General features: G+C 38.8%; 1 protein-coding gene across 1 annotated transcript in view; it reads left to right on the top strand.

Moving 5' to 3' along the window:
• The first annotated feature begins 483 nt into the window (after positions 1-483).
• The window catches only part of LOC122804221 (cytochrome c oxidase assembly protein COX16 homolog, mitochondrial), a 513,319-nt gene continuing 489,103 nt past the window's right edge, over positions 484-24,699 (top strand). The window contains exon 1 of the mRNA XM_044073966.1: positions 484-701. Within this exon, the coding sequence (XP_043929901.1) occupies positions 639-701 (63 nt within the window). The 5' untranslated portion in view covers positions 484-638. The remainder of the gene's footprint in view (positions 702-24,699) is intronic.

The following is a 24,699-nucleotide window of genomic DNA, read 5'->3' as shown; positions in this document are numbered from 1 at the left end:
AAGATGGGTGACTTCAGTCTTTTTTGAGTTTTAAATGGTGTCTTCTCAAAATTAAGCTCTATGCCATGGCTTCTTTTCATTTATGTTTTAATGCTTCCACATCTCTACTATTATTATTTTGACATAATACTTTTGATGCATGCCTCATAGAATGTGTAACTTTCGGGCAAATAAATGATGATCACCATTAAAATGACATACCATAGTTGAGAATTCCTTATCTTTGGAAGGTGTGCATGTTAATGCAAAACCTGTCGTTCTTATTTTGAACCTTTGCCCCTCATTATCTTTAACTTTTTCCCCGATTCTTGAGCTAACAACTTCAGTGCTATTTAAAACGTTGCTCCGCAAATACAGTATCTCTAAGACCATATAAACGTAAAAAAACAACAAAATAAACGTGGACTGTCTGGGGTTCTACACACTTCACGAGCGTCATTATAAGCATTGCCACTGCAAAGAGCAATCTGTTTCTGTAGTGACAATTTAAAAGGTGCACTGGGTGAGTCGGAACATGTACAATGCGGAACGGTGTCATTGTCAGATAATGTAAGGAAAGGGCAACGCATTTTGTACGTGCTTGTACTACAGCGATGATGTGTTTAGATTAACTTGGGTAGGCGACACTGTCCAGAAAGATGGCCATTATGTGGAGCTCGTTAAGGAGGAATAAGACCGTCATGTATGGTGTCCCCATGTTGGTAAGAATCATCAGAGGTGAACCAGAGGGGGGCAGTGCCGCTGCATTTCAGAATCATGCTTTTACTGTTCTCTATGGCAATGATTGCTTGTAGGGAATCACCTGAAGACTGTATAAAGTATCTTAGAATGCGACTTTGTGTATGTTTGAAATCTTGCAGCATGTTCAGGAGTTCGCAGTAAGCCGAGGTTTGCAGTAAAGCACTACTAGAAGGCTCTTAGATTTAGTATTAGCTGAAGCAGACACCCGCTCATTTTAATAGACTTGCTTTCAACATCGCTTTTGTTTTATAAATATTCCTATTATTGCAGAATTAACCATCTTATTTAGTCACCTGGTTATTCTAGTGAGATAGTTCAGGGGAAGACCCAGCGGGGCAGGCAGCATCACAGGAGGCGCGCGATTATTAATGTATTCCTAGCAGCACGCAAGGATTGTGATCATAGCTTTCAACTTTTTATTATATCTCCAAAACGAGGAACACCCTCTCTCATAATGTAGAACTAACAGTTTAACTAGGAAGCTGGAAGGAAGGTTAAATGTGGTATTTTTACGTGTACATGATCAGAACCGGGCTAAACAACTCAACTCAATTATCGAGCAACCTAACTAAACCGAACTCAACTTACTTAGCTGTTCTTAGTGGGTCTACTTTAAGACCTCTAAAGTTTAATAACTCGAATGTATATGGATCAGTGGGTATTGTCACCTCTGTCTTCCCATATTCCATTCATATTATTCTTACTCTATATATTTTTGCTTAATTCTACTGCAACCTACCCTTAACCTGCATTCAGTATTCCTATCACATATATTTGTATTGTATTCCTATCTACTCTAATACCTCACTGTCTCTAACAACACAAATTTGCTTTGTGATTATTTTTTAAGTTAACTATTTCTTGTAATATTTTTGATATTTCTTGTTATTTTTTTTGCAATGTTTGTTATATTGTGGAGCTTTTCTCCCTAGGCTTCTGCTGAAAGGGCTACTGACGCAGTCAGACTTTCCTGGTAAACAAATGTAAAATAAATAAATAATACTTTTAGACTAGTTATTTTAATAAATTAACATCACTCATTTTTGTTTGTCATGGATATTGACTAAAAAATTGCAAACACTGAATATGTGACAAACTGTTTCAGTGTGGAACTTCAAGGAACATGAGCTTTTTAAGTTCCCAAATGAGGAACGTTCCTCGTAATAAGGTAAACGTGAGAGGTATGCTTGCGATCATAAGCGTAACTGATGAAAACAATTGGAATGACTATCCCCTGCATAGACTGACATGTTTTGATATAATTTACATAGTTAGTAATACACTAGTTGAGTAGTCAAACTGAAGTTGAGCGATGAAACAACTAGGATTTTCCAGTAAATGCAGAATAACCAGGAAGGTGAACAACCAATAAAAAGAAAATGTAACATTATGGTAATTTGATATGTAGGATAAATGGGTTGCAGGCTGGAGATGGGATACTCCAGCTTATTCTTTTGTTAAGAGGTCATCTAGGGGTTGTGAAGACTGAATGAATGAGCAAGGTGTTTATTGAAGTTAACACCTACATAGGCTATTGCCTTTATAAAGGCCACTGAAATGTATACATTTTTCTCAGAATGAGTTGTCATTTTAATCACTGTGTAGTTTCCACTTGTTTGTTTTCTGTAGACTTTGTAACTAAAGTATAATGGTCTATTGTGATTATAGATAATTTCAACTTCAGTGGGACTCGAGGAGTGCAAAATGGTTACATTGGTCTTATTGACCTGATATCTAGCTTCCCCAATCCTCACACAGAAGCAAAGCTAAGGTACAAAAATGGCCGTCTTTTACTTTTCTTTCAAAAACATTTTCTGTTAATTGTCTCTAGGAGAATTTTCAGAAGGGATTTTCTATTGTATCAGTTGACGCACTGCACATCCTTGGAAAAACAGAGGATTAGAAATCGTTTTGTTCACATAGCTTATTGCTGCTGTGCATACTTTTTCTTATTGCAGCAAGACTGTGTATGAATGACAAATACATTGCATATTTTCCTTCAAGGCAGTCGAAGAACTTGCTAGCTAAACTTATGACTGTATAAACTAATTCACAGTTGAAGTATAACATAGAATTAAAAACATTCCTGTTGTTATCTCCTATCTTTCCCAATTGAATGTAACCCCCTGCTGTCCCTGTGCTTCTAACTCTCAACAGCTAGTAGCAATGATTTCTAGGTAATGCTAGTAAAACATTCTGCTTACTCTACCTAATCTTCAATCATTTATTAAAAATCAGAATGCATATATTTTCTTTCCAATGTGCTATTATGCTCTGAAAAGGAGTTTTTCTTTAATAAGCTAGCCTTCTGTCCTTCTGACATATCTTGAATCACATATCATTAAAATACAGGCAGTATAATGCATAGTCTCTGTTGTATTGGTTTTAGCTCATCCTTTTAATGTTAGAAACAAATTTTTTAATAACCTACTGCTTCTTTCTCCATCCTAGTATTTCTGCAATCTGCCTTTGTATCGGTGATATCATTGGTCACAGTGAATTCTAATTTGGGCTCTTGGCTTCAGGTAGCAATGCTACTATGTTATGATCTTGTATTTTATGTTATGAGCACATTGTGAAACAGGATCTTTAAACCTACTGTGCTATTCTCCCCAAGGTAGAAAATACAATGAAAATTGCTTACATATATGTGAATATGTATTGAAATAGCTAAAGTAAATAGAATATCCTTTGTCAGTGGAATTTTCTTAAACACAAGGTAGAGTTCTCCATGTATTGTAAAAATTAATTTTTCAAGTTGTTGTAGTCCTGATTACTTTTCCACTAAATTGCCTAGTCTGTCTCAGTAATGAAAGGGGAGGTTTACCATTATATATTCACCCAAACATGCTCATTATGTACTTCTTTATACTGTAATGCATTGCAGTATGTAGCATTCTGTTGACCTCCTCCCCCCTTACACACCATATTCTGTAGTTAAGAGAAACTGAAGGAGAGTGAATCCAGAAATGTAATAGGGCAGTCGACATGAAAATGCTGGAGTCTGACTAGGTATTAGACGAGGAAGAAAGTGGAGAGAATGGATAAGGTGTAGGAGAGAATGTGAATACGCTACAGTAATTACAAAGGAAGGAATTGTTGGCAAAATCTATACTTTCCAGTACTGTGAAAGGCTGAAGAGAGTACAGAAGAAAATTAAGGATCCCTGGGGCAAAATGAAAAGGAAGGAATTTCCCTGGAGAGCAAAGTGCAGTCTGGCCACAGTGGACTTCAGGATAGCAGTGTGACTTGCAGTAGTTTGCCCGTTAACAAAGTAAGTCGATAGTACTGCAGACTGATGTTCAGTCTTTGTGTGTGTTGTATGTAGCATCCATGTGAGGGAGGAAACAAAGGTGACTATTTATTCAGACCTCTGCTGTTTTCATGAGGTAGCTGTCATATTTAAATGACATACATGTACATGAATTCTGATTGATGGAATGAGGGAGGTAAAAGTGCAGCATGCTGTTCTTTTAGTAGTACAGGCTGAATGAGCAGCCACTTGACAGCTTACTAGTAGCAGAATCCATCAAAGTAAGTTTTCTGTGCATTTGTTTGTTTCTGAAGTGAACGTGATAGTTGACATCTGTGTGCTCCAAGTTCTTGTTCTGTTTCTTTATGTTGTACTGAGGTTAGGGTAAACTATATTGATTTGCAAGACAGTGACCCAAAGTATCCATAAAACGTAACATCAGAATCATTGTAGCCAAATGAAGTAAACCACTAGTTTCATGGCCTAGTAACTCTGCTGAACAGGACCTTTATGATGTTACTTGCTAGGTCTTTCACAGACAGTGGCACCATCACAAAAGATCTGCCCCAAGGGTTGGTGCTTGGTTCACTCCTTTTCATTGACAGACATATGTTTCTTGTACTTGATCTTTAATTTCTCCAAATCTTTTGGGTTTATAATACCAAGACAGGAATGGACCCCATTCCTAAGTGAAAGTATGATTAAATTTCATGAAATTAGTATTGTTTCAATCTTTATCAGCCAGAACTGCTCTTTGCAGCACCCGCAGTGTGCCCAGTAATGACTCCTCCTGCAATTCATGTGGAGTTACATGTATTGGTAACATATCTAAATACGATTGTAGATTCTTTTTTATAAGACCCGTTACTCCTACTAGTATTGGAACCATCTGGGTATTTTTCTTCCACATTGCTGTCGTTTCTGCCAGCCAATCCCGATATTTTATGACTCTAAGTCTCTCTGTACGCAAGACACTGTAGTCACTGGGTGTAGCAATTTCAGTGATCAATGCTATTTTTGTCTTCTTTTCATAGACCACTATATGTGATTTTCTCGTTTCTGTCTTTTGAACTGTTGGTGATGAGTGATCCCATGTGATGTAGACTTCATTATTTTCTATGATGCTTTGTGGCTCATGTTTCCAGTGTTTTTCAGCTACTTCAGTGTTATAATGTTTGCACAATCCCCAGTGCAACAGTCTTGCCACATTATTATGCCTTTCAGTGTACAGTCCTTTTGCCATTAGTATGTCACAACCAGCAATACTTTGTATGCAGACGATGATGTAATTGTAAGGGCAAATACAAACAATATATTAAATAATGAACTACAAAAGAACTTTGGCATTATTTGGAACTGGGTTGTCAAAAACAAACAGGCTGTTAACCAATAAAAATGTACCATTGTGTTATTGGTGTAGTCAAAAGAAAAAACTTGTCACCCTGACTTGTTTCTAAAGACCCTGCAATTAATTCCATACCATACGTCACACACCAAAAATACTTTGGCATAGAACTGAACCAGAATCTTTCCTGTAATCACCGTGTTGAACTCCAGTTAAACAGAGTTAAAGCAACTAAAAGTCTCATATAAAGAAGTGCATCTTCACATTATTGAATCAAAAACATCTATTTGCAATAAATATGGTATTCCCCAGACTAGAGTATTCATTGCCTGCCCTTCTATCTCTCTCTAAATTACTGCAGACTACAAAAAAAAATTCTAAAGTGTATTCAGTTATCAGAATGTCATTGTCTGACTGTAGTCAAGTGGTTACAAGTTGTAGCCAGGGATCATTTTGTGTTCCATTTTATTAGGCCTATAAACCTATTTACAGTGGCATGTCACAGGCATAATTTCCTGTGAGGTTTAAAGGTATCGAACAACAACACCAAAGTACCTTATATTCCATCAATAAAGCTTCTAAAATATGCCAGCATGACACCAGCTAAAATTTTCATACGGAATTGTGCAGGGCTGAAAAAACTCCAACTACAATGAAAAACTATGTAATGTGTGTGCAGTCAAAATATGATTTATTTATTTATTTATTGCTAGAATAACCACACTCCTTTTAAGATGTACTGTTGTGGTCAGTTTATGTAAACCCAACTGTACTTTTCAGATTAGTTCTGTTAACGCCCCAGAATAATATATATGTGAATCCTGTCATCCTACTCTCTTCTGTCTTTGAATTTTGAGTATTTTTTGGTCATAATTTGAATTTTGCATTCTTCTAATTATATTGGTCCCTATTACCTGTAATGTCTGTAACATTTCAAACGTGCATTTCTGTAAGGCCTCCAGAACTGTATACAGCTTGTCACATTAGTAAGTTTTTACTCATTCCACCATCTCACTTGCCATAACAACACATACCTCACTCTGTTGTACACGATTCACCATTTTTTTAATTCAAAAGCCAAGGAGTATTGAGTTTGTGTCCCTGATGAGAGACATCTCATTTTGATAGATTATTATTTTTGTTGAGTATTTGTGTTGATTCAGTTAGTCCCACTAGGGCCTAAGCCTTTTCTCATGGGCAAGTTAAAAGGGGGGGGGGTGTATACTTGCTAGGGATAATTTTACCTGACCACTGATTAACTTCTCTTACTGTTTTTCTTCTTTTAAAGTGTTGTGTAGAAGGTTATTGTGTGAATAAAGTGGACGCATGAACAATGATATATGAACAGTGGTATATATGGCCATTAAAGTATATGGATGTGCACACTAGTCCTCCAGTGATATCATTGAGGGCTAAAGTAAAACTTTAACTTCTATGACTTTATGGCAGTAACATTTGAATTTTACAGAGGATTTCTTTAAAATATGTGTTGAATGTATTTAGCCAGATGCAGATAGGAATAAGTCACTTTTCTGTATCCATCACTAACTGATTTGAAAGAGCAGTAAATTACTACATTTTAATATCACCTAAGCTGCTACCATCTCAAGTTTATGAGACTTCAGCTTAAATATCATATCCAAAGGATGGCATCTCAGGGTGACACTACTCCTTTGTATTGCAGTACATTACCAGTACTGGAATTTGAGTCTAAGCAAGTGGTGTGATGATAGAAAGTACAGTTGCACAAGTTTCACTTACCTGTGACAGTAGACATTCTTAGAGCACACTGCCGTACTGGCATATGGGTAGAAGTGCCTTACTACCCATCCAGTGTTCTGTGAAAGCTTAGAACTCCTCCTCCTGTTTGTCTGTGGGTGTGAAGGACCAATCAGCTGTCAGAAGCAGGAATGTCCTTCACAGCCACAGTCAGCAGTTGCTCAGGTTTTTTTCTAGAGTCCAATTGGAGGAGTCGATGGAAAGGTAAGCTTTACGAACAACTATTGTTCCAAATTAAAAATGACATATACAACAACAAAAGCTGCTAAACAAAACTACAGCAGCTGCAGTAACAAAACCAAATGGACCGAACAAAAAAGATGGATAGTGGAAGGGTACTGCAAGTAAGGCAATGTGTTCTGTATCTAGCTGCTAGTGTTTTATAAAGGTGTGGACAGAGGACCAAGTTGCTGCCTCTAGAAAACCTCTAGAGTCTACTCCTTTCTAAAACATTACTAAACGGAAAAGGCCCTGGAGGGATGTGCATTTACCTTACCTGGATTTGCCTTGCCATGGTAGGTGTAACAAAAAACAGGAAAAAAGAACTAGAGCAAGCAAAGCAGCACCCAAACAGGAGTAATAAAAATCCTGTTTGGGTGCTGCGTTGCTTGCTCTAGTTCCTTTTTTCCTGTTTTCAGAAGTTTGTGTTTGCCTTGAGATGTAACAAAAAACATAGATAGTAGAGGACAACCCAAATGCAGTGGTTTGCTTAGAGACAGGTTGACCTTTGCCCTAGAGAAGGAAATAAGCTCTATGGCTTTCCTAAAGAGCTTCATCCTGTCAAGCTAACACCTGAGCTGCCAATGCATGTCCAAGGTACGGAGCATCATCACTCCCTAGGTTCTGGACAGAACCCAGGGGGGAAAAATAGTCTGGTCAAGAGTGAACTCTTAAAATACTACCAGTATTAAGGAAGGATTAGTGTGTAACACAACCCTGTTCCTGAGGAAATCGGGTAAGATTCTCCCACTATTGGAGCTGCAGCTCAGAAACTAACCTTGCAGATGTAAGAGCAGTAAGCAAAACAGATTTCCACATTAAGAACTCAGTGAGAGATGCTGGTTTCCATGGTTGTCAAGTCAATTTTTAGGAACATAGTTGAGATCCCACTAAGGAGAAATTTGCTTACAAGCAGTTTTCACATGAAATAATCCCTTCATAAACTATTTTTCCAAAACAAGGAAGAAGGAGGGGAACCCATAAGCAGACACACAGAGATGGCCACTAAATGCATCTTAATGGACACATACGGTAAGTCATCCTGAAGTAGCTGACACCAATATTTCATGACCAGGGGGATATTAACCACAGTGGATCCTCGGTTTCCATTTAGACACTATCTAGAAAACCCCATCCATTTGAAAACTTAAGGTTTTCTAGTAGCATGTTTTCTGCCCTTCTTTTAACACACGGTGCATATCCTCAAGAAACAAGATTGAATCATCCAGGCTGTCAATTGAAGTTTCTTGAAATTAGGGTGCCCAGTAGCCCCTGAGAGAGTGGAGCATATCCTCATTGTGATGAACTCTGTGGTAAGTGCTCTTGTCCAATGCCATTAGAAGGGAGAACCAAGATTGCCTATGCCAGTAGGGAGTCACCACAATGAACTTTGGCATTTCTTGTTGAACCTTCTGCCTTGAGAATCCATGGAAGGGGTGAAACATATGCAAGAGCATTTTTGTCAAGTGAAATTAGAATGCTTCTGTCCTTCAAGCATGGCTGAAAGGACATTTGGAAAAGAATTTTAACAGTTGTCTTTTTTTGAAAGGAGGCGATTGGGTCTATTTGAGGTGTTCCCCACATCTGGACTAGATCCTGGCACATTGCTGCCTTGAGCTACCACTCATGCAGGTCTGCTCTGGATAAGCTAAATCTTTGTGCCACAACACTTTGCTCTGACAGGAAGAAGGATGCCTGAAGAGTCCAAGAATTCTGAGAAGGCAGCTCCCAGGCTATTAGTACCAGCTAGCACAAAGGATAAAGCCTCACACTCCCAAGAATGGTACCACAAGGGTGTGGTGTAATCAGAAAGCACCAAAAGAGGACCTGGAGTTCAAAGGAGGTGAAGGATTTTTCATTGCAAGCACCATCACCAATATCTCCAGATATAGATGTATTTTCTTGTGTCATTGGGCTCCCATGTATCTATCACTTGCCTCTCCAAAGAAGTGAGATGAGTCTGTTGGTACAACTTGTACTTGCCAGGGAGAGGAAAAGGGAAGTCTTGGATTAATACTTAATTTTTTTCTCCACCACTGTAACACTCCTCTGCAAAAAAGGCACCACCAGTAACTGTGATTCCAGGGAATGAAGGTGCTGGATCAGACAATTTCAGACAAACCATAGAATTTTTGTCATGAGAAAACAGGCCAGTGGTTTCGAGAAAAAATCAAGGACATGTTCTGTCCAAGATTTTTTTGGAATTCTCTGCAGAGGTGTCTTTCCTCAAGAAGAATTCTGTAAACACCATTTGGTAAGGCAGGACTTTGACTTCAAGAAGAAAGCCATTATTTTGCAGGAGTCAAATAAACAACTCAGAAACACCAGTTTTTGTGACTGTGTCAAAGCATTATTGTCAGAGGTTCCGCTTGAAACCTAGCTGGGAGTTTCTAAAACACTTGAGATGCAGTGGATGGCCAAACATACAACATAAAACCAAAAGTGCAGACCAGACACAACAAATCTTTCCAAAGGAAGGACCAGTTCAATTACTCCAGTGACCAGCATTTGCAGGGGAATAGAAGGGAATAACCGTCAGATGTGACAGGTGAGAGGAAACCCTCTAGAACAGATGTGAATGATCTTACCACTGCTGCTTCTAAGCCCCCGGCAAAGAGGTTAAGTACTCATTTGTCAGAAACAAACTGATGGCCAGGCCACCTTACTGGGAGCTAGCAGTTGAGATGTGGCACCAGGAGGGGAACTTGTGAATGACTGGTGCCATGCATAGTCACAGGCTATTAGGGGAAATAACCTTTTTTTGAGAAAGGAACCATTAGACTTGACGGTGGAATTAACCTACCATTAACCTTTATCACCTTGGTTTTGATCAGCTGGGACTTCTGATTTGGAAAACTGCCCAAAAGTCAACTGCTTACAGGAAAGAAAATGAAATGTTGCTGTACAAAAACACACAACTGGACACAAGTGAAGCATTCACAATCTCAGGTTTAAACTCATTAGAAGGTTCTGACTGTGCCAGCAAGCATGCCTTTAATATTACTACTGACAATGCTGCCTTTCTAAAACTAGAATCAGTCCCTTCCAAATCACTGTTTAAAGCATGTTATGAGGCTACACTGAAACAATATCTTTGACATGGACTTTTTGCTCAGCAGGCAACATCATGGCAACTTTTATAAACTGTACATATGTCTCAACACAACCTTACTCAAAACACGCCGTTAGAAAAATATTATAATCACTAATGTGCTGCACTAAATCAGCTTGCCACTCTAAGGTGCTCACTGCTTGCCTACTCACTGAGAACACCAAAGGAGGGTCCATAGACGGGGAGCTTGGAGGCCAAGCATGGCTGAACATACCCCAGATCTCTCTCGCTGTCTCTCTCACTGTCTCCTTTTTTTTTTAAACACTCTGTTAGACAGAACCTCCATGAGCAAAGGAGAATTACAAGCTTTATTAACAAACCTCCAATGCTTGACGTAATGGAGGAAAGGTCTCCACAACTAGTGTCCAAAAATATCCCAAACCCTTCTGAATTTGGAAGCAGCCAAACAGATTCTAACAGAAGTGAAACAGACATTGGACCTCCTCCAAAATTAGGATCCAAGGATGAAAAAATGGTGGTGGAATTGCCAGCATTAATCATTACCGAGGCATGCACCTTGTAGTCGACTGACTAAGGGGAGGGGGGGCAGTCAGAGACTAATGCTCAAGTACATGGTGAGTTTTAATTCTCCCTTTTTTAATTACAGTACACCAGTGGGAAAATTCCCCAGGGGAAGATCTGTCAACTCTGGAAACAGAATCTGTTCACCTGCCTGTCCCCTAAACCTAAAGAGCTTGTTTTTTCCATACCTGAAGCAGGTAATGGTGCTCCCCATGTAGCCCTGTGGCTGTTCTGTTGGTCACTGTGTCTGCTGTGGCTGTTCTGTTGGTCACTGTGTCTGCACATCCCTGGATCCCCCAGTTGTTCATTTCCAGGCTACTTCCAGTGTAAACAATTTGCCAGGTGGGCATTTGACTTCAATGCGAATTTACATTCTTATTTTTTAGTAGTGCCCGGGGAGCAGGGAATCCATGTAAAGTCATGGAATGCTGTATCATGAGTCTTCATGTATGTGGCAGACAGTCAAAGTACTTAGATTATGGAAGTGATGTGCAGTGATATAACAACGTTATGCTTTCTCCCCCAGCCAGTAAAGTACACTGCTTTTAATGATCCTGGTCTCAATCAGAAATCACACGAGCAGTGGTTTCCCTTAAACTCTTCCCTGGATAGGAGAGCTAGCTGCAGGCCAGTTGATTCTACCCTTCCAAGCCCATTCCCAAACTCTGGTTGCTTGTGGCACCAGTAAACTCCCTCCTGCTGCACCATCAGGTTGGCTATTGTATGAATTATGTCCTCTTAATCAAGAAATTACTTCACTGCTGAAGTATCATATAGTTTCTGACAGCAGGTTGCATAGAATCTGAGAAGGAGTCACTCCTTTACTGAAAAAGTTTTTGGAGCTTCAAACACTTTGTGTGCAGCGTGTTAATGCAGTTAACTCTTACTCTGAGACTATTCTTTAGTAATAATTGGTTTATCTTGAGAGGGCTGCATTTGGCAGGAAGTATACAATATTTAAGAGCTGTTAAACAATTCTTTCCCAGTAGTAAAAACTAGTGATGGGTGATTTTAATCACAGCTGTCTTAAATCTGACCCTGTGTTATTGAAACAAGGGCACATTAGGCTTATTTCAATGCATTTATTATCTTTCTTAGATATTCGAGATTGGGGGGGGTGTTCATTGTTAGACCTGGTATTAACGTCTGCAGATTTTAATCTGTTTTGTTGTAATGTATGTTTCAGAACTTATTTACTCTCTGGCTTTTAATATTGATGCATCATACTTCACTGAAGCTAAAAGCATTCAGAATTAAAAAAAAAAAACTCTGAAGTATGAGATGTCTTGGCTAGCCTTGACAGGAGTAAATGATAGCATCTGTCGATATGAACAAAAATGGGAATTTCTTAGCTCTGGTGTCGCAACTGCTGTAGATTTCTGTTCCAGTAAGTAGTAATAGTAAGCGGAATAAGGCCAGAATTGAGAGTGAGCTATTAAATTTAGCTAGAGAGAAAACATTTATCAAAAGAATTGTAAATATATATGTCTGAATTTCTGTAGCAAGAGTTTGAGCTAACTGGAAATGTGTCAATGTAATGTAACATGTAGGAAGTAGGATTACTTGAGTTTTGAGCTTATTGCTTGTAAGAAAACTGTTAGTGAAACTTGACATACTGTTAATAAAGTATTGGGTAGGTGAAGATGTAAGTATCTGACATAAATGGTCAGATTGTTACCGATACTGCGGCCCCAGATAATCTTTTGCTTGAACCTTTTTTTTACGGTACTATTTTTACCTTTTCTGTGTTTAGCCTCAGAAAAGGTGACGTTTGCCATAAAGGTTTTCTGGGCCAAAGACAAACATCAGTTATAACAATACATAGCAAATTAGCATAAACATTTTGAGCAAACATAAAAAATGGCTGTCTGTCCAGGACGAATGATGAAACAACATTAAAATACAATGACAGAATTCGTCTAGGCAACTACAGTATATTTGCACAGTGGAGAACACAGCTCTGTTCTGTAACTTTTAGTAGCTGATCAGAGTGTTAACCAGCATGGTTAAAGTAGATACATTTGTATTCATCAGTTAGATGCTCTATTAACCCTTTCTTAAGAAGTAAGTCTTCCAGAGCTGTAATATCTGTAGGTTGACTAATGCAAGATGTGTGTATTAGTTTGAAAAATGTGTTTAGTATATGGCAGCGGAAAAGTAAGGTTTTGGTAGTTTACTGGAGTTGGAGGTGTGGCATGATTAAGAGAGTTCATGCACTGTAAGTTTGTTGTTAGTGAGGGCAGTAACTGTTGTGCAGTAGTTTGAAGGCAAGAGTAGTAAAGTGAATCATGTAACAGCATCTCTGTTTGGATAGAACTATAATGATGCTGTCTATGATGAAAGAGGTTAATGGAAGAAAAAAAATCTTATATTTAGTTGTCTGAAGTACTGTGATATTATACTTTGATAGGCTGGCTGTTAACAGTAAGACATGTTCCAGTTTGAGGATTAGGGCATTGATTGCTATGTTTTAACGTGCTTTCAAGTTAGCAATATTTGTGAGCTACTTTAAGTTGCTGAGTTACTTTGAGAGTTTATAGAATTGTGGAAAGAGAGTAAGTCATCTAGCAAGGTCCCTAGGTATTTTTGCTCTTTGGTGAATGGGAGAGGTATCCATTGTGGATCAAATATTTTGGTTGGGAAATTTTGCTTGGTCCTTTAGATTATTGGAAAACCATCGTCGCTATTGATAACATTATGATGTAGTTTTATTAGGTTAGTGAATTATATAGCATAACCTATACTTCAGATTATTAGAATATTTCCAGACAAGTGGAAGAGGGCAGTTTTTGTACTAGTAGACAAAGATTGGAGGACAGATCACAAGTTCTCATCCTATTGCTATGGCTTTTACCCTTGTCAGAAATTGTGATAAATTAAACTGTGATCAAGTATTTTTTTTACTTGGAGTCAAAACAGTCTTTAGGGGGTTATGATCTTTGATCTAGAAAACCTCATGCTACATCAGCAGTTAAGAATAGCAGGAATGAATTCGAGTGGTGTTCATCCTGCCTCTCTGCAAGAAAATGTTGTGTCAAGATTGTCTCCTGTGTTTCTGGGTATTTGCTGGCCGGTAGTGGAATACCTCGGGGATCCCTACTGGGCCCACTGTTTCTAATTATTGTGAGCACTCTCTGTGTTATTGAATTTGTGTTTAAACTGTTAGTATATGCAGATTACAATGTTTTATTTTATGTTCATGCTGACAAGGTAGTACTTCTGGAGAAACTGTAAAGAATTACTTTGAGTTGCTGGTATAGACTAAGGAACTTAGTCTATAGATAAATAGTTTGAATACCAAAGTAGTGTCTTTCTTTAATAAACATCCATCTGATTATATTAAGGACAGGAACACTTTTGCAATTGGTTATGCCTATCTTGGCCTTACCCTGGATACTCAAATGCCCTTTAAAACACATTTACAAGTTATGTAGTAAGTTAGTTAAAAATGGTAACATAGCTGTTTGCGGCAACCATAAACTTAGATTATTATTGGGTTGTATCTTACCTTTGTCATTGATTGATAATGACTTGTTTTTACTCTCTGGCTATGAAAATGGTATGTGCACAAGATGACCATTTTTTATCATACAGTTTCAATTCTTTATTATTTTTATCTATTGCTACCCCTTTGGCTTACCCTTGGTTGTCTTTGTGCAGATGGATTGCTTCCTTTAATGATGTTGTATAATAATACTGTGGTATTGTTAAATCAGTTATTCATCTGTTTCCTTCTGTTCAGTGGTAGTTAGTCTTGGATGGCTCCCATAGTGACCCAGGGAAGAGCTGCTTCATCCACATAGTGTATTAGGCAAGTAAGGAGTAGAAGTACATTTTTTCTTACAATCTTAAAATGTTCCAAAACACTGAAATGTACCTTTCTGTATTTACCAAGTACAAAATAATATCATCTGCAAATAAAGCTAACTTTTCTTGATTACCCTATAGGTTATATTCTTGAATTTGTGAGTCCCTTATTTACTTTGCTTATGGCTCTAAATATAAAACAGATAACAGTAGTGGCATTTTCTTTTAATCGTTTTCCCTTTGGATCTTCATTGTTCTTTTAATGTTGTCAAATATTTGCCCATTTCAAAAACCACATATTCACCAATTTTGGCAACACCTTTGCCACTCTCTTAGCTGGTATAGACATAACTGTTTATAATCTTGGTTTGAACTTTGAAATGGGCGCATTTAGAGCTGGATTTTAACCATTTTGAGTAATCCAACTACCATAGTTTTCTACCAAGACACTGGTACTAATTCCCTTTTCAAATATTGTTAAAAGAAACCTTACATACATTTATCACTGTGTTTCTGCCCAACCTTCATACTTTTGCAGTCTGTTCCTGAACACTTTCCTGTTTGATTATACATTACCATTTTTATCTCATCTCTTCTTAACTTGGCTGTTAATTGTTGAGTCTCACCTACCTCTAGCCTTGACATAATTAAGTCTTCCATTAACATTTCCATTTGTGCCTTTTCTTTGTTTCGACATCCTTCTACTTTGTACAAATTTCATCTTCTTCTTCTTTCGGCTGCTCCCCTTAGGGGTCGCCACAGCGGATCATCTGTTTCCATTTCTTCCTGTCCTCTGCATCTTGCCCTGTTACACCAACCACCTGCATGTCCTCTCTCACCATATCCATAAAACTTACCTTATGCCTTACTCTTTTCCTGTTACCTGGCAGCTTCATCCTTAGCATCTTTTTCCCAATATACTCTGCATCCCTCCTCAGCACATGTCCAAACCAACTTAATCTTGCCTCTATGGCTTTGTCTCCAAACCTTCCAACCTGGGCTGAACCTCTAATATACTTGTTCCTAATCCTGTCCACCCTTGTCACTCCCAGTGCAAATTGTAGCATCTTTAACTCTGCCACGCCCAGCTTGACTCCTGCTTTTTTGTCAATGCCACTGTCTCCAACCCATATAACATAGCTGGTCTCACTACCCTCTTTTGGCCTTCCCTTTCACTCTTACTGGTACTAGTCTGTCACAAATCACTCTTCTCCACTCACTCCACCCTGCCTGTACTCTCTTCTTCACCTCTCTTCCACACTCACCATTACTCTGAACGGTTGATCCCAAGTATTTAAACTCATCCACCTTCACCACCTGTACTCCCTTCATTCTCACCATTCCTCTATCCTCCCTCTCATTCACACACGTATATTATGTTTTAGTCCTGCTGACCTTCACAAATTTCATAAATTAAAAAATATATATCTGTAATACCTCCTATAGGATCAAGATCTCTGGTTATTTTTATTATTATAGGTTTCCTATGTTTGACAAAAATCTTTTTACTTGTGTTGCTAAGTCACTGTGCTAAATGTTTTTTTCTTATGAGTTTTTATCAAAAAGAAATGCTTAATATCAAAGTTTCTATGCTCATGAATATTATCCATATAATTTCTTTACACTTTGCATTTGCTCCTCTTCTTCTGTGAGATTTCCCGTATCCTTCAGTATTTAAAATTTTTTCAACCCCACCCCCAATAAATCCTATTATTTTTCCCCTCATCTATTTCTCTCTTATTTATTCCACATTTTTAAACCCCATTTCTATTTTATTCCTCTCAGGAGGTATCCCTTCTGAAGTAATTTCTGTCTTCCCTAATAATGCTAGAATAATTTCTACTTCTCATTCCTTAAATTCCATTTTCCTTAGCATGCAAGTAAGAAAGCACTTCATTAACCTACATCTTTATCTTAGTAATGGCTTGAAATTCTTAATCTTTTCAGTGGAGCCACGCATAGTTCTTCCAGGTAATTGCATGTCATCAAGAACTACTTCCTCCCTATATCGACGTTTCTATAGTAATTGGATACCTTTGTTAAGTCTTCCTCAACCTTTGGAGGTATTCTATTAAAATCCTTTGCTGTGTCTTTCATACGTCTTTCACCATCTCTTACAACCTTTCTCTGTGTAACATCTAACTGTATTCCCATATCTGTGAGCCCAGTAGTAATTTTCAAATGAAAAAAAACTGGTGTAAAGTCTTTATTAACAAAAAAATCATTCCTTTTAATTAGGCAAATTCATTTTTACAGTTTTACCCTTTCCATTGTAAATGTCCATTTCCATTGAGTTTCAGTACATATAGCAGCAAAGATAAATGAAGATTTTGCATTTTTGATCTGCTTTTGCGTTCATTATAATAGTAATTTCCACTACATAGTTGCATTCCATTTTGCTACGTAAGTGGATTAGCTGTTGGTATTAAATCTTAGTTTCTTTTTTATGTTGTGTGCTTGTGTGCCTGTGTGTTTGTGTGTCTGTGAGGATAATTCAAGACTTGGGTTTGTATTAAGGTAGTTCCAGGCCAGTCAGCTCAGGGTATCTAATAGTTTTTTCCCTCTCATCCACTCTGTTGTAGTTGTGTGTATCTGTTTGTTGCCCACCCCTTATGATATTTTGACAACATAATTCCATCCTCCGTCTTTATTGGCTGTTGACAGTAAGTATATATAAATATAATTTTGCAAAGTCTCTGTCTCCTTAAGCTATTCAGGCTAAGAGATCTTTGATTAAATTGCTTAGTATGGAGTGTACTTAATACTGATTGCATTGGTTTTAGTGCTAAATTGGTGAATTTAGATTTACTTATTAATTAAATTTAGTTGATTTTAAATTTGTGAGCCAGCTGACAACACCCTGTATAGTTGCAAGTACTCTGCATTAACATTTTTTCTATTAAACACTACCTCAGAAATCTCTTCTGCACATAGTTGTACAACAGTTAACTGTCTTTATCATTGAGAAGCTAAGCCTCCGCTATTAATCCCTGTTGTACCATCCATTATTAAAAAGGCTCAAGTAAAGGACCTGTGTCTATGGATTTACTCTTTTCTACTATGTCTGCAGCCAACTTGGTGGATTTGGGCATCATGAGGCAATGTGGCAATCGTCTCATGCTTACTGGCAACTTCCTAATTCTAAAACAACCTGATACAATATGTGAGAGATGCAGTTATGCAGTGTCATTGGAGGCAAGGCTTTCACTTATGAACAGACACACACACGCACACACACACACACACACACACTATACCCACTACACATAATATGGACAAGACTCATACACCCACTTATACAGAGGCACTTAAATGTAATCTTCCAAAGCTCAAAGGCCTGTCATACATCTCATACAATTCAAATATCCTTGGCAACCTCTAGTGCACTCGTGCTAAGACAACATGCACCAGTACACATACAGTGCCATCACAAGGTGTCTCCGCATCACAGCCCATAAGGAAAACCACCACACAACACAGTATTCTAGTCATAGGAGATTCTGTTAGATACAGAAATCCCACTCATCAGGCCGAGCAAATAGAGAGTCAGTCATCTGCCTATCAGGGGCCAGGATACAGCAGCCCATGCATGCAGTCAAGTCATTGTACTACAGGTACCAATGTGACTCCATCATAGTCCATGTAGGTGTAAATGACCTGAGGGGTATCTCAGTGTACTGCATGAAGAGAGACATGATAGAGCTGTTATATACCTCATTGTACTGTATGAAGACAGGCATGATGGAGCTGTTGGACTATGTGTCCTAGGCTGTTATGAGCCTAGCATTAAGAAGCATTCTACCTTCAGCAAGGATGATGTCACGGTACCAATTTAAGATAACTGACTTTAATTATTGGCTTAATTTTTGATGTTACTCCATGGGGGTAAAATATATGCGTGCTAGCCAAGGTAGAGTTTTCACTGTGTTATACCTTAAACCTCCTGTAATAGAGGCCCATGAGATATATGCACATGACACTTAAGGACATCAGTTGTTTCAGCTATATGGCTGCTGAATGCCCATGGCATTTTCTTTTTTTCTTTTTAAGTCTTTATGGATACATTGAGGCTATTAAAGCCAAAACTGCATGTTTCGGCCTTCTTATGACCTCATCAGCACAGCAGCATAAGTGGACTGTATGGCTGTACTTTAGAAACACGCAAGGTCTTTAAACCCAGCTTATGTCTGGCAATTTTAGTAAAATTTAGTTACTGGATAGTAAGTACACTGCTTGGATGCCAGCAAAGAAGATCCTTAGGGAGCCTGAAAGAAAAACAACTAGAAAAGGTGAAAAGAAAATGCTGAGTTGGAAGAATCCTGCAGCTGTTCAGCAAAAATAGTTCAAACTCCAGCTTTGGTACAAGAGATGGTTTCCAGTAATTTAGAGGAAAAGAAAATAAATTTAAGGTGTTCAGAGCTGATTAAAATAAGTATATCAACTCATATAACAAAAGGCTGGAAAAAGGAAGAAGCTGTATACAGCCATACAGATGAACTGATAACACTGAAAAAAAATCAAGGTTAAAATAAAGAAAAGGCTGGCTGAGTATAATACTGTTCAAGAAGGGCAGTTTCACAAAATGGTAGTTGGAGGACAGAGCACACAGAAAAAAAATGAAATTTTCTGTCATACCAGAGAAACTGGAAGTAGCAGACTGTATTAATTTTAAGAAGGCACAGATAAGCAACTGGACTGATATTCCACAGCAGGATTTGTTAATTAAAATGGCTCACTGTGTGTATTCCCTAAACCTGGCCTTGAAAAAGCAGCCAAGACTTGTATTAGTAAACATGCAGTCATATGCAGAAAGAGTTGATCCTGACAAAACTGTGGCAGAAGGGCAACATTTTCAAAACTGGAGACAGTGGAGTGTGGAAAATGTACACCAGGCAGAAGAGAAGCAAATGCACCTTGATAATGTGAATGTTGAGAAGTGGGTGTGAAATTCAAGCTGCTGTATCCAACTGTCTTCAATTTTTTTTTTTCTTGGAGGATCAGAGTCATGTTTTGATGCAGAACAGGCTAAAGAAGAAATACAAACATTTGTACAACAAAAAGTGAGCCATCAAACAGAAAGGGACTGCTTCTCACTCTTCTGATGATAAAGCGCATAGAGAGATTTTGCCAGTGAAACCTTTTCCAGTGTTCTAAAGAAAAGTGCTTGAGAAGTTGAAAATCGTAGGAGTTGACTAGAAGAACCAGGAGTACCTTAGACTTGAAGCAGAATCTGAGGTTGGGAGATGGAGATGAATAGGAAGAAGACCTGCAGCACTGAAATTAGTGAGTAAATGTAAGACTCGCCTTTACAAAAAAAAAAATGGCTGAGAAAGATTGGACTTTTGTTGACTTTGTTAAATGTCTGGGAGTACTAAAAGGCATATACCCCACTTCATTAATGTTTAGAAGGACAGCAAAAGGGAAAAAAAGGAAGAAAAAAAGAAAAGAGTGTAAGTAAAACAATTTTTGTTCTTAACAGTATTGTATAAATTACATGGTTACGTAGTAATGCATTTTCAGTGATTGTTGTAAGTGAAAAAGATACTAAAGTACTTTTTTCCTTCCTTAGTTTTCAGACTTAGAGGCTTTGCAGTATAAAAAAGAAGACCGGACAGAAGCCTGTTCAAGATTATATGTTGTAATCTTGGGCTGTTGGGATGGTGGATGGGGTGTAAAAGTATACTGATTATAATATATGTAGAGTTTGAGATGTTTTCTCGTACTTTTGCATAGGTGAATTTCTAAATTAATGCTATTGGCTTAATCTAACACATCTCTTGTGTAAGCATGTGTGATATAAAAACAAAAACAACGCTGTAATGAAAATTTTTCCTTTAGCAAAGAATGCTCAGTGTGAGTTGAAAAGACTGCAGATGGAGGCAGCTAGACATTGTTTCCACTGAGACAAGCTGACTACAGGTTCAGGCAATAAGTCTCAAAAGCTAGGAAACGGGTAGAGATGTCCCCTTTTCCCTTTGTTATTTGCATTATATTTAGAGCCATTGGCAAAGAAAATAAGGGAATCAGAAGTTCAAGGATATAATTGGTATTGTAATCAAGAAAAGTTGGCAGGATTTGCAGATGAAATTATTTTATACTTGATAGAAACCAGAAAAAGACACCTCAGCATTGTGGAACATTTTGAGGCAGTTTCAAGTCTTTTAAGGATATAAAATTAAGTTAAAACAAAGATTACAGTTGTAAACAATGTACCCACACATGAATTGGTTCAGCAGTACCCATATTTATAGGAACATGGTAAAAGGAAGTATATAGAAGTATGGATTCAAAAGCATTCTGTTATGGCAGCTAAGTATATTTGAGAAAGACTAAACAAGAGATAATACAAAAACTGAGAAACTGGAAGCTCTTGTTTTTGGATACTGATAGCAAGATACAAGCAGTGCAAATGTTTTAGTGCCTTTAGTTTTATATATAGGTTAGGCATATTTTTATCAACCACGATAGAAGTTGTGGATAGTAATTTAGAGTTGAAGAATTTTATCTGGGAGGGGAAGGGCTCAGGTCAAGTGGGATAAGCCGAGCCTTCCATTAGGATACTGTGGTTTAGGATTACCTGATTTGAAGGGATATTGTGGCGCTACACAGTTAAGGCTTGTATACATAACAGAAAGCTATAACTCACAGTGCAAAGGGATGATGAAATGGGGCGAAATTCAAGAAATAAGGAGAGAATGGGTTTTTGGATGTAGATCATTAAAGACAATAACAGCCATACAGAATATTATTTTCATAAAGTAGGCAAAGTGTTCTAAGAACCAAGTCAGCACGAGAATGGAGAAAGGAGATTTTTTGCCAATAGGGATGACTGCAGTTAGGGGGTATACAGAATAGAAAGAAGGGGCTGGAATTTACTGGAGGAAACTGGCAAAGGCAATAACTAGAGAGGGAAAGCTAATAGAATGGGAAGGGGCCAAGAAGACGTTTGAACTGTAGGCTAGAGACTGACGTCTCTATCACGGATTTATATCACGGTATAGGCTAAGATAAAGGGATAGGGGAATCCCAAGACTGCTCTAGTAGAGTTTTTAGTTCAATCAAGACTGCTCTAGTAACGTTTTTAGTTGAATCTAGAGCAAAAAAAAAAATGGATAATAGGGCATGTAAAATATTGCATGATAATTATAGGAATTACTCCGAGGACGTTAGATAAGATTGGGAAGAGACTGGATAAGCAATTCACAAAGAAACAATGGAAGGACATATGTATGGCTTGCAAATATGCAACAAAGTCTAGAAGATGTAGGATTTTTGCTTGGAAGTGTTTGCCTAGGTATTTTATATGCCCAAGCATACTCCAGATAATTTTTCCTCAGGTAGATGGCAAATGTTGGAGGTGTGAAGGAGAAGAAAAAAGTAATTGGGAACATATGATGTTATGTAGTCCTATCTCGCCGTAATTCTTGCTGGATGGGTTCGGAGCCGATTCTGTGCTCTGACTCCACCCTAAAGCTCGAGAGCTTTTACTGGTTCAAGGCTACCCCTGTCTCATGGTGCCTCACGGCAGTTCCTCAGACCTCGTTTGCCGCGAAAGCTTTGAGGTTGTCTCCTTACTGGCATGTTGGCTAAGTAGAAGATTTTTTGATAAATCTTGATTATTTTTGTCTAGTTTCTTCATCTTTCTATCTAAATAGTTTCATATTACCTGTGTGATTGTAGTGTGTACTTGATCCCCTGTCTTTCTTTTCTTAGGATTGTTGACCGTTTAAATTAGAGGGCCTTTCCTCTGAGTGCTAGTCCTTCTTCCCTTTAAAAAAAAAAAAAAGAAAATGTTTTTTTTTCTCTTCATAGCTTTGTCTGTTGGTTATAGTTATTTTTGTTATTATTGTTAGCTTTGTTTTCTTGTCACTATGTCCAAAGACAAAGATAGAGAACATAAGGAACACCGCCCTTTTGGGTTCAAGAAATGTGACAAGTGTTCACAAAAAAATGTCATTGACTGACATTCACGCTAGCTGTGTGTACTGTCTAGGAGAGGCTCATTTACAAGAACCCTGTACTTTCTGTCATGCCCTTAGTACTAGGATTCTTAATGAGAGAAAATGCAAATTGATAGGGGTCTTCTGACTAGTTTCTTCCAGGAACAGCTGGAACTTAGTCAGACAGTTCCCAAAACTTTAAAGAGAAAGTCACCATCTGTTCCAGTTTTAGAGCCATCTAAGAAGTCTAAAGTGACGGAGCCGAGGAGTTCTGACTCCGATTCTGCTTCTTCTGTCTCAGTGACGAGGCAGCCTTTGGTATTGAGACATTCACTAGTTATGGACCCTATCTCACCTACTTTGAGATCTCCTATATTGGAAAGATCTCCTATCTCCACACTTTGATGAGGATATCGAGCGGGTGGTGAAGAGGCTGCTTTGTGACCCAGCTCTGGTTAAAAAGCTTGCCCTTCCAGAGCCAAAGGCTTCAGAGCAGTCCCATATTCAGACTACTGCTCCTCCTCTGACTGCTTTGCCTTCAGAGTCGAACACTTCGGGTCCTTCTGTGCTGGATCCTTCAGTTCCAAGAATTCTAATTGCTTCCTCGGAACCGATAGCTCTATCCTCATTGGCTCAGTCTGGAGCCGAGGTATCTGGGAGTTGACATTCTTGAGTCAACTCCGAGAGGGATAGTCACCCCGGTTTTTCTTTTGAACAGACCCTCCCTCTCAGTGCGTCGGTTCATCTGAGCTCAGTTCCCACATCTGCTTCAGAACCTGTCCCTCCTGCTTGGAGCTGACCCTCCATTTCCTCGAATTGGAGGTCTTCTTTGCAGCGGGGTGGAAAGGCTTTCGAAGCAATAGAGAAAGCTTTGTCCAGTCCCAAAGCCCTGCCTTTGGACCCGACATCCCACCAGCAGCCGGTAGCAACCTCTTCTCCCCTGCCTCCCTCTCAGTGTAGGGAACCAGAGACTCAAGGAGCCTTCATTGAAGGTGTTCCCTCTTCTGAGACCTCCCAGATTATCCCACTGGGGAGCTCCATCGGAAGAAACTTTGTAAGAGGAAGCACATTGACTCACCTGAGTCATCACGTCGGACACTGATTTGGATGAGTCAGAAGGGTCCACAAGATCCCCCTCTGAGGATGTCTCTTTCGCAGACATCCTTGAATTCCTCAGACAGAGGGGGTGATTGGAAGACCTCTAACCCTACTGAGGATGAATCAGTGTACCTTGAGGCCTTTGGATCCCGACCTTCCACCTCCTGGGTGACACCGCCTTATGGCCAACTCTTGGGGGGGGGGGTCATATCCCAGAAAGCCTGTAACTCCCCAGACACAGCGGAGCCTGTCCCGAGGAGGCCAAACAAATTTATGACTGCTCCAGAATATGTCCTTTCTTTCTAAGGTAGTTCCTGTGGATGCTATGATGGTATATCAGTTGCCACAAAAAAAGAGTTGTCTGAGACATCTTCTGATATCCATCCTCCTAATAAAGAGTCCAGGATGATGGATAGGTATGGAAAACATACCTTCTCTTCAGTGGCATTTACCTTATGGTCGCTGAATTACCTGTCCCATTTTACTAGACTTCAAAGAGAGCTCCTGAAGGAGTTAGGAGATACCCTTCAGGGTTCAGTAGCTTTGGGATCCACGGACAAGGTATCTGCGCAGCTCACCACCCTTACATCTATAGCTAACTCCTCCATGAAGCTGATTTCCTATGCAGGTGATGGAGCGAGCAGGACAGCCGCAGCAGGAATTTCTCTTAGGAGACATTCCTGGATGCATCTATGTAACTTCGCGGAATACTTTGTCTTCCTTTACCAACATCCCCTTTGATGGTTCATCTCTTTTTGGACCGCAGGTAAAAGAGACTTTGACCAGGTGCGTGCAGGAAGGGAAAACCTTATCTGATGTCTGAGTCCGTTTCTCCCTTCCTTCTAGACCCTATCCCAAGGGTCAAACAGGAGGGAAAATGTGG

Source organism: Protopterus annectens, chromosome 6.part0 (genome assembly GCF_019279795.1).
Source record: "Protopterus annectens isolate FY-2018-M chromosome 6.part0, PAN1.0, whole genome shotgun sequence".
In the NCBI taxonomy this organism is placed as follows: domain Eukaryota; kingdom Metazoa; phylum Chordata; order Ceratodontiformes; family Protopteridae; genus Protopterus; species Protopterus annectens.
This window is presented reverse-complemented; position numbering and strand designations above follow the sequence as displayed.